Source organism: Halictus rubicundus, chromosome 9 (assembly GCF_050948215.1).
Source record: "Halictus rubicundus isolate RS-2024b chromosome 9, iyHalRubi1_principal, whole genome shotgun sequence".
NCBI lineage: Eukaryota > Metazoa > Arthropoda > Insecta > Hymenoptera > Halictidae > Halictus > Halictus rubicundus.
Window position 1 is genome coordinate 6,114,733 of NC_135157.1, and position 10,734 is coordinate 6,125,466.

Below are 10,734 nucleotides of genomic sequence, written 5' to 3' on the forward strand. Positions count from 1 at the left end.
AGTAATTTTATTGTGTTTAAGAAGTCATTTCTTACAATACTTTGTTTTATTATTTAATTGGAACACAATATTTATAAATTCTCAGGAAATTAACGGTGTGATGTAATACAATATTCATTCAGTTTATGATATGCTGTGAGTTGATTTGTATAATGGTATCAATTGTTATCTTGCCAAAAATTAATTTAATTTATATGTTCTCATATTGAGGATATTATAATTCTTTGCATTATGATTTCCCAGTATTCATAATAAATTTTTTATATACTATATATATGCATTAGTGTAATATTATTTTACTATCTACTTATTTTAAATAATAAATGCTACCGAGTTTATTTAATACAAGTACTATTAGATATAATTATATTTTTGTAATTTTATAACTTTGCTTAAACAATTGAAAGATTCACATATCCTTTACTTGCCAATACATACAAATAAAGCAGAAAGGAATATATGTGTATGTCTCGAACATAGAAACAGAATGTAATATTAGTAATTGCATTTATATAAAAAATTAAACGTTTTATTAAAAAATATACGAAGTCATTTTGTTTCTTAAATACGTCCTAAATTGATCCACTTAAAATGAACAAACTTATTTTTATATACATTTGTATTACTATAATAAAAAGAATAAATACGATATATATATTTAACAAAATCTCGACGCTATTTTGATATAGATTAATAAATAATTGTTACCTATATAATTTAATAAATAGTTCGGCAAACTCGTTATTTAGCTTGTTTAATTTGATTAGTCTTTTTAGATTTGGCTTCAATTCGGTCTTCTAATTTGTGAATTAAATCATCCAATTCATCCTGTGAATAAATCCAGTGAAAGTTTACATTAAATTTGAAAGGTACTTCAATTCATTCGAAAAAATATATGCACAAAATTTTACCTCGTTGTATGTATACATCAAAGTACAGTGTTTTAAAGCTTGCTTCTTCCTATTAAGTAATTGCAATGCATGTGGTGGACAATAAACACTATCATCTTGCGAATTACTAACTAATGAAACAAATAGATTAGCTCTACAAGTTTCGCATTCAAAATCACCATCATCTTCCTTTACTTTTTTCCCTTTCTTTCGTTTTCCACTATCTGGTAATGGTAATCTTTCTGTATTTGTAAGACCTACTGCTTTTAATTGTTTTCGGTAAGTTATTTCCTTCTCTCGAATTTTAATCACACTTGGTAAAATCTGAAAAGTAATTATTATAGCTAAAGACCATATCACAAATAACCGACAATGCGATCTAATTTGTAATCTGTTATAATATTTACCTGTTTCATTACATCTATATGGGATCTAGAGTCATTAATAATGTTAAATAGCAACCTTTCAAATGAAAATATAGATGGTTCACAGCTATCTTGTATATCCTAAAATAGTTATACGAAACCATTTCATCATTACATTACTTTTTTTCATAGTGCTACATAATTATCTTTCAATAGCCAATATTGAAAACAGGACTTGTTTACTTACTTTAAATACTTGTTCAGCAGTTTCTAACCAAGACAGTTGTGCAAAGTAAACACTTTCAGATACCACATAACCAGTACATATACTTGATGTAAATGCTTTGGGGAACACAATTATAAATTGGCCTGGTTCTTGTACAGTCTGGCATAGTGATACTCCATTATTAACCAATAGTTCCGGTGGAACCATTGCTGTGTCAGACGGTAACCATATAGTTTTATTTTTACAATATCGTGGCACCATTTTTGACAGAGCTTCCCTAAAGTTATTGTTGTGCTCGTCTGGTATACCATACCAGATTTTCTTAGCACCCGTATGTAAATACTCTATCCATGGAAGACCGTGAGGATCGCGGTACCAACAACATGCACTAAATAGCATGCCAACATGGAGTGTTGGCACTGTCACACCTATAAATAATAACATTATTAATTTAGAAAGAAAATAAATAGTTTGTAAAAACGTATGAATATATGTAAACGTAGCACACAGGATGTTCACGCTATTACTAGCCAGCGTTTTTCTTGCAAATAACAAATATTAAAAAAGGAAAGCGAAAAAGAAAGAAAATATGTTTGCGTACCCATTATAGGGCCTAACGCCCTTAATACTGAACCAGCATTGTTGGTAAGCACTTTAAGATTCCATGGGTGTCTAGCAAACGGACTATTCTTGGCAACGGAGAATCCAAAACCACGACCGCTAGAATCAATGCTTGCAGCATGCACACTGACATGTCGCTTCCTTTCTGCAACATGCTTCCAGAATGCTCTTTCAACCTCATCAGCGGAAGCACCCTCAGTTTCGTTTCCAGATCGCTGGTTTTCACCGAACCACATACGTTGCGTATTTCTCGCAATACGGTAGAAAGCATTTAACGGCATATTTCTACCCTGTGAATTCACGTAGTTTTATGCATTAAAAACGGCGTTAAACCACACTTACCAAATATTTTTTAACATACGTACTTTTACAATGCATTCTTCAAACTCATCAGAGCTATCGTCCTCTTCATCTTCCTCATTATCATTGATGGGTGCGTTTTGTCTTTGCAATGCTCTGCTTTCCCGCTTCATCCATTCGGATTCAACTTCATCAAACAATTTACCTCGTTCCTCTAAATTAATCGATTAACTGATTAGTAATTTCAAAATTAATTACCCTCTCCCGTCACCTGCATATGTATTATAGATACCTGGAGATAATGTGTCATACGGTAATAAATATTTACAATAAATGTCATCTAATTTAGTTACACGATCCTGAGCAGACTTCGGTATTTTCATACCATCAGCTACTTTTTGCCACTTCTTTTTCTCAATGACTTCTTTTAATCCACCTAAACTTTGAACTGTTTGATACAAGTGAGGCAAATCAACTTCCATGCCACCAATCTATAAAAAATATAGTATTACGAAACATATCAAGAAAAATATTTTAAGACAATGATGATAAAAAAAATCTTACCCAAGGTGGATGAGTGAGAGTTATGCTTTGTGTAGCTAAATATTTCTTAATAGCCATCATTTCTTTTACGTTAGGTCCCCATCTATGAAGCATACGGTGTACATACTGATTGTACGCAGTAAACCGCATATCGTCTGATACTTTACATTCCGGCTAAAATATAAATTAAAGACAAATGAGGAAGATAATTTCGTGTACTCATATATGTAGATATATGCATATTTAATTTCAAAAATCGTACGTTCATGATTTTTACCTTAAAATTAGGTGGTGGCACAACTCTACATATTCCAAACTTCTCTGCAATTGGCCTTATTTTGTCTATATATTCTAAAGGATCTTGAAAATCTTTCTCACTAGGCTGAAATGTTGGTGCTTCAACTAAACGTGCTTCATTGTTTTCATTTTTCGCACTCGGAAAAGTTACATTGTTTGTTGGAGAACAAATTACAGTATTTTTCTGTTTAGATTTAATTTGAAATCTGAAATATACAAACGTAGTAATAAATATTCATAAGAAAAATGTTTTAGCAGGATTATAGGCTATCTACACAATTATAATTTTACCTCTTTCCATTCTTATTCGAATCGATAGATGTTTTTCTTTCCCTAGAAGTTTTTGGAGATTTTGTTAATTTTTCTGTCGCTACAGACCTACTGCTCTGCCTACTCGATGTTCGTAGTGTAGTTTCACTTTTACATGGGGAAGATGGTTGAATTTCAGAATTTGGTGCAGCCATAATTGAAGTTGTACTGGATGAAGTAGATGGTAATGGATTGTCTGCTGATAATAGAGTTGAGTTTGGTGGTGTACGTGTTGTAGGTTGCACTGTACCTATAGGAGGACAACGTGCAATCGATGATGGCGGTTTAGTAACTAACTTTGCTCTCAAAAGAACTTTCTGATTAGGTCCATTTGGCCCTTCAGTACCAAGTTTAACAGCTACACCTTGAATCAATTGTTGTCCTTGAACTAAATTTGGTCCATTTCTTGTAACTGCTTGCAAAGGTATGTAAAATAGTTGACCTTCGTTTTCATCATCATTTTCATTACTGCTCTCAGTTTGAGTAGATGTTTCAGTGCTTTTTTGTTGATTCGCATCTTTTTCCTCTGTCTGTTCTTGTATTTGTGCATTATCGTCAAGATTCACTTGAACAGCTATCGAGGCACTGCAGTTCACATTGCTCCAAGTTGTTGTTAATTTATCTAATGGTAAGACTTGTATATTGGCTAAAGTAGCAAAATTCTTAGGTAACTCAAACCTGTTAATATTTAATAACGAATTTGATGTATTTATCGATTCTAATATTTTATTTTCAGTTTTTGGAGGTATACTACTAGGAGGAGTCTCCTTAGATTCTGATTGACTATCATCTTTGTTGAGTTTGTCTACATTTTTATGTGTATCATTCTCCGGTGATGCATTCGATAATTTACTAGATTCGCGAATTTTACGTCTAAAAGGTGTATTAACAGGAACTTCAGTATCACTTTCAAACGCGTAAACGCTACTTTCATTTTCCGGAGAAAATGCATTTGCGTTAGGAGTTACTGTTTTACGTTCTTTAACTTTTGGTAAAAATGGTTTTCTTGGTTGAAATATAGATTTTTTTTCTAGTGGTAACTTTTTCTCCGATGATCCATCCCCTGAACTGTGATCGGATTTTAATGCTGCGTCATTGTCTTCCCCAGGACTGGAGTCTTTATTTGGCTTTGTATCTTTCCCTTTAGTAATTTCTTTAAGGTCTACATTATTTTTATTAACGCCACTAGCAGATTCATTTTGTTGTTTTGTATCAACAGATTGTGAATCCACTGTTTTAATAGGGACATATTTGTTCTGTATACTTAAACGATCTTTCATGCTTGCTTTCTCTGCTAATTTAGAAAGTGTGACATTCACTGGCCTTACTAAATGCTGAATTTTCGTTGAAATAGATAAATGTGAGACATCGCTCTTTTTCTCACACATTTCATACTTAAACATGGATACATTTTCCATTTCTAACTTGCTCTCTTCTTTGGCAAGGGAACTTTCATTCAACCATTTCTCAATCTGTTCGGTTGACATGTTTACTTTTTCTTTTCTTACATGTAACGTTGATAGAGACATGTCTACAACGTTTGTAGAAGAAATTTCTGTTTTGTGAAGATATTCTTTTTCTGTACTGGTTATTAATGTTGTTTGTGACTCCAATTCATTGAACACTTCCGATTTCATTTTTTGACCTTTTTCAGATTTAATACATTCGCCATTTGATACACTCACAGCAGGAAAAGAATTTTTAATTGGTAAAGATTTATCCTTAATTTCAACTCCTTTAGGTACATCTACGTTCTCCATGTTTTCTGTTTCAATTATTTCCAACTTTCCAGTGGATTTTTCAGTAACAAGAAGATTAGCATTAACGTGTGTCTGACAAGAGTTCAATACTTTTGATATTGCTTTCTTTGAAAACCCCCGAAAAGATTCCTCATCGTCTGATGCTTTCGAAAGATCGATCTTTACAGAATTTTCATCTGTACGCTCTACAACTTTATTTGCATTATTGTCATCTGCTTTGTCATTGTCATTATTATTGTCAATATTATTATCATTATCGTTTTCATTTTCATTACTATTTTCATTATCATTATCATTTTCATTACTATTTTCATTATCATTATCATTATCATTATCATTTTCATTGTCGTTGTCATTGTCATTGTCGTTGTCATTGTCATTTTCATTCTCGTTTTCATTCACAACAGCATTATTATTTTCATTATCATTGCTAATTTCATGATTTTCATTAGCAGCGGTAACTTCATTTCGTTCATGAATTTCTTTCTTTCTTTTCAATTTATTAAGTAGCATACCTAACGTTTCTTCATCAGAATCTGTATTTTCATTAACAGTGTTTTTTGTTACTTTTTGCTTCGATCCACTAGCTTTCTCGGAAGATGGTTTATTAAAATTTTGTTCTCGTTTACGTTTCATTATAAATTTTTCCTTATTAAACCTTAGATTATTTTGAACCTGAGATTTTGATTTAATGTTTACATTGTTTTGAATTTCCACCCGCGTGACTACAGTCTTAGAAGAAGATCTGAGAGATCTACTAACAGGTTTATTTAATTTTCCTAAACTTCTTCTTGTGACTGGTCTTGTGTTATTGGTTTCATTGAAAGTAACAGATTCCTCGTCAGTATCTATTTCACAATATTTCTGAACTCTTATTAGTCGTTTACTTTTACAGGTAATTTTGCTAGTTTTAGTTTTGTCTGGTCGTTTATTAGATGCGTTTTGGATGGAGGTAATCTTACCATCTTTAGTTTTATTAATTGTTTTCGTAATTGGCTGTTTCGCTTTGGTTTTAATTTCACTTTCAGTTTGTGCAATTTTACGTGCATTTGGCAGTTCTGGAAAACTATCCATAGACACATTATCATCATTTTCCAAGTCTGGACTCACAAGTTTTCTTCCTAGAATTTCCATGTATTCTGCTGCTGCTTCTTTAGTTTTTCTAGATGGCCTTCTACAAAGATTTTTTGGGGAAACTGTTCCACTATGGGAACGTGTAATTCTTCTCATTTCGGATTTGCTTCTTGTACAGATTTTCTTCTGAACAGTTTTTTGTACCGTACGTTTTACTTGTGGTACTGATTTTTCTGAAGGTTGCTCCTCTTCCTCTTCAGACGTAGATTCTGATTCGGATGTATCGCTGCTTTTCTGTTTTATAAGAGCTTTTTTCTTTGGTTTTAATGGCATAGGTTTTACTTTTGGAGTAGTTTTCTTTGTCTTATCTGTAATTACACTACTCCGTAAGCCAAGTCTTTTGGTTTCAATCCTTGGCAGAAATTTTCTTGGTGCCAGTTTATTTGTAGACTTTAAAAGTGTTCTTTCTGTACAAGATCTTGTTCTCATAACACAAGATGTTTTAAACTTATTCTTTATTCTTTGCTTGGCAAGACGTTGCCCTTGATACTTTTTCTTAAGCGCTTGTACAGTAGACGTTGTAGTCTTGTATTTATTAATACTCTTTTGTAACGTGTTATTCTTTTTATCTGTAATAATTGATTTTATCTTGGTGATAGTTTTCTGGCTTGGATCTGGTTTTTGATTGTCAGCAGATGTACTGGATGAAGATGTAACTTTGTCTGTTGATACACGCATTGTTTTGGCATTTGATTTTTCTTCTTTCTTACTGACATTGAAGAAATTCAAACTTGGAGGTAAAATTGATTTTCCTAAATGAAGATTTTTAATATGAATTAGTAACAAAGAACATTTATAAACATTATATTTATAATCATAATAAATGTATAAACCTCTGAAACATAGAAATGTTAAAAAATCCACTGTATTCGGTCGTTTATGTGTTATTAATTCCGTTGTAATTGGTGGTTTGGCTTTTTCTTTGTCCTTAATTGGAGTATGCGAAGGATTAAATACTGCTGTTGCACCTTGTGCAAATTTTCTTTGTGCACGTATTTTGGTTCTGTAAGAAAGATTATATGTGAGATAGTAACTATGAATTTATAATTTATTCTTTACTTTATTAAACTGAACAGATTTTGCATTCTCTAAAATATAAGCAAATATTTATATTACAATATTTGCAGGTTCTATAAAATGGACATTTAAAGTAAAAATTTTCAGTATAATCTTACCTCTTTGGAGACTCTGATAGTGGTTCCATAAGATCCACCAGATCTCCTTCTTTTCTTTTTCTTTTATCATTTCGACTTAGCACCATTTTTCAGAGTTATTGAAATAAATTCCTGTTAGATGGTAATAAAAGGCGTCAAACACGTTTTTAGTATTTAAAAAAAAAATAAGTTAATAATTACCTGATTTCTTTTGTCATTGTTACAAAAGGTATAAATTAAAATTTAAAATAGTAATGGACCAACACTTTGTTATAGAGAATCAGATCTGTAACATGACGGAAATCGAAAAAAATATTTGATATTATAAAAAAATTCGATAAAGAAACGTGCAATTTTAAGGTTTCTCTCTTTCTACGCTTGATTAGCGTTTCAGAATGAGTTTCGTTGAGAGCAGATCAACGAAAATTAATAATATACACTATCACTGAACATCTGTTCCTCTTTCACACTGGACAAATGATTGTTTATTGTGTCAAGTAAGATTAAATACCACGCTCTGATCTATGGTTTAGATATACATAGATATGCGCTATAAAACGATATTGATTTCTTAAGCCTTGTTCACATTGCGCACAATGCGTGTCGTTGCATGACACTGTTCGCAGTAAACCAATCGAAAAAAAATATATAATGCAGTGTTTGCAATTCAAATTGCAAATATATTCGTGGAGACATTCTTAATACAATGAAATAGTAATGTATTGATTATTTATTTTGTTACACAAAACGTAAATAAAATCTAGGGATGTGAAAATTTCAAATAATCAATATGTATGTAACTTCAATGGAATGTTCATGAAACTTGTACTACGCCATCTATATACACGCATAAGGATATTTTACCATCTTTCTTGTGTTTACACTTTCAAAACTATAAAAGCATACACAGAATTCGTATTTAGATATTGTTCACACATCGTCTAAATAATTGAGCAACGATTAATTTATTCTTATTATTAAGGTAGGCATAATTAATTGCACACTGCGCGAACGCATAATCATTAATGAAGGATCATCGAATGTGTCATATTTTTTCTCCAATTGGCAAGGATGTCATTCGTGACATTAAATTTCGCAATCAGATAACGCATATCTAGGACAATCATTATTATTCATTCGAATAAGTAATTAGACTATGATTCATGTTCTAAACTAATTTTACAATGTTCTGACAATTCAATTATTGTTAATAAGTTTAAGGAGAAAATTGTCAACTTTATTATTTATGCAGTGATCATTTGACAGTGTTTTCATTATTTAGGTACACGTTACGCATTAATTGAAGAATACAAATTGCCTATTCATTACAAATTTGACAAAAGCATCTTGCACGTACAGTAATTGCGTAATTAAAGCTTGTATTTATCTATATTTGAAGTTATTAATAAGTAAAAATTAATAATAATAATTAATCACTTAGTTTGCTCTTTTATGCATAGTTATGTAATTTAGTTTAATTATAGATACTGTGTGTATAAATAAGACCAGAACATCATGTACAAAAATGGACCACCACCACCTTATGCACCACCTGGTTATTCGGAGACAATGGGCGGTGTTCCACCTGCTAGTCCTTTTACACCTGCAGAAACCTGTATGTTTATACACTATGTATATAAATATCTTATTTAAAGATGTAAATATGTTACATAAGTATGTTCTTGTACTATATCTAGTGAGGCACAGCTAAAATTGTACACCACATATGAAAATATGGTTTATAGCCATTAATTATTAAATTCAAATAGTTTGCAAAAATTTTATATTTCTGGGTAAAACACTATATTGTGAGCAACAAATTATCACAGAGATAAAGTGATCATTCGTATTGATTTGAGAATTTGTACTGATTGAAAAATTTTGAATTATTTTTACTGATTTTTAAAATATTAATCGGGGAAACTTTTTTTGAAATTTTTTGTCCCATATCGTCTTCAGACCTAATTTCTATGTGAAACATAATTTTATATAGTGTACAATTTTAACTGTGACTCACTGTATACAAATATCTTGCTCAAAGATATTGAAGGAATAAATAATTATTTGAGAAAAATTACTCATATTTTTTAGATACCACTGGCCCAACTATAGTAACAACAATTGTTCCACTTGGATCAGGTTCGACACATACAATTTGTCCAAATTGTCAAGCAGAAATTGATACTTCGACCAAAACAGAGCCTGGTCTGATTGCTTACATATCTGGTGTTGTTATTGCATTGATGGGGTATGCATAAATATATTTCAATTGAAAACTCAATAATATAGAACATTCTCATATTTTTGTATTTCAACAGGGGCTGGCTAGGATGCTGTTTGATTCCCTGCTGTATTGATGAGTGTATGGATGTTCACCACAGTTGCCCTAACTGCAAAACTTACCTTGGTCGTTACAGGAGATAAGGAAACCTAATACTAGAATCTCTTTTTATTGCATTTGACTTTGAAACAATCTTGACATTGTATTATATTATAATATGCACATAATCCCATCACGATAAATTTTGTGTACTGCCAAATGTACAAACAAAAATTGCCTTGATAGCTTTAGTCACAACAAATGTTTCACGATATTAATTTTTATATGTAACATATACGCAAACTATATTTATGTACAAGATAATCTCAAAAATATTTTTGACCATACATAACACTTTTACTGATGATATAGATAACAATCACTGTTAGTAAGTATTATACATATTATAAAATGGTAGGTATTATTAAAAATCTATTTTTTAAAAATGTGGGGAAGTAGTAAGTATCCACAAATCATATCTGGAATGGTTAACACACTAAATAGTAAGAATGATACACTCATTATATTTTTAAAACCATATGCAGCTAATAAATTTGTATAAATTTATATATAAAAATAGGCACTTTGTAAATTACTTTGAAGACAAAATGTCAATTACTGTATTTTGTAAATTATATGACTAATAAAGTATACATTGAAGTTTTTGTTTAACTAAATATATAAGTCGTCCTATTAATCTAAATTAAATACTTCATAATAGTTGTAAGTTAATTCCATTAGCACGTTCCATGATTGTGTACATATACATTACACATGATTTGAATATAATGCTTTGTCTTACTTATATTAAAATT

The 10,734-nt window shown here is 30.9% G+C and overlaps 2 protein-coding genes across 4 annotated transcripts; one reads left to right on the forward strand and one right to left on the reverse strand.

The window, feature by feature from the left end:
* Positions 1–41: 41 nt before the first annotated feature.
* Jarid2 (Jumonji, AT rich interactive domain 2) lies at positions 42–8,140 on the reverse strand. 2 transcript variants are annotated; one of them, XM_076793490.1, is made up of 14 exons: positions 8,040–8,140; positions 7,801–7,885; positions 7,621–7,731; positions 7,279–7,448; positions 3,534–7,197; positions 3,223–3,448; positions 2,967–3,119; positions 2,695–2,893; positions 2,468–2,616; positions 2,083–2,392; positions 1,503–1,909; positions 1,298–1,396; positions 912–1,214; positions 42–828 (listed from the first exon to the last, which is right to left on the reverse strand). In XM_076793490.1, exons 3-14 carry the CDS (start codon positions 7,704–7,706, stop codon positions 742–744), a joined length of 5,853 nt encoding a protein of 1,950 aa, XP_076649605.1. In that variant the 5' UTR covers positions 7,707–7,731; positions 7,801–7,885; positions 8,040–8,140; the 3' UTR covers positions 42–741. The 2 variants fall into 2 exon arrangements, with proteins under 2 accessions (XP_076649605.1, XP_076649604.1); XM_076793489.1 differs by having other exon boundaries at positions 7,801–8,140.
* Positions 8,141–8,421: 281 nt separating this feature from the next.
* Positions 8,422–10,596, forward strand: LOC143357077 (LITAF domain-containing protein). 2 transcript variants are annotated; one of them, XM_076793277.1, is made up of 4 exons: positions 8,422–8,581; positions 9,084–9,214; positions 9,691–9,847; positions 9,918–10,596. In XM_076793277.1, exons 2-4 carry the CDS (start codon positions 9,115–9,117, stop codon positions 10,021–10,023), a joined length of 363 nt encoding a protein of 120 aa, XP_076649392.1. In that variant the 5' UTR covers positions 8,422–8,581; positions 9,084–9,114; the 3' UTR covers positions 10,024–10,596. The 2 variants fall into 2 exon arrangements, with proteins under 2 accessions (XP_076649392.1, XP_076649393.1); XM_076793278.1 differs by lacking the exon at positions 8,422–8,581 and adding an exon at positions 8,660–8,881.
* The last annotated feature ends 138 nt before the right edge of the window (positions 10,597–10,734 follow it).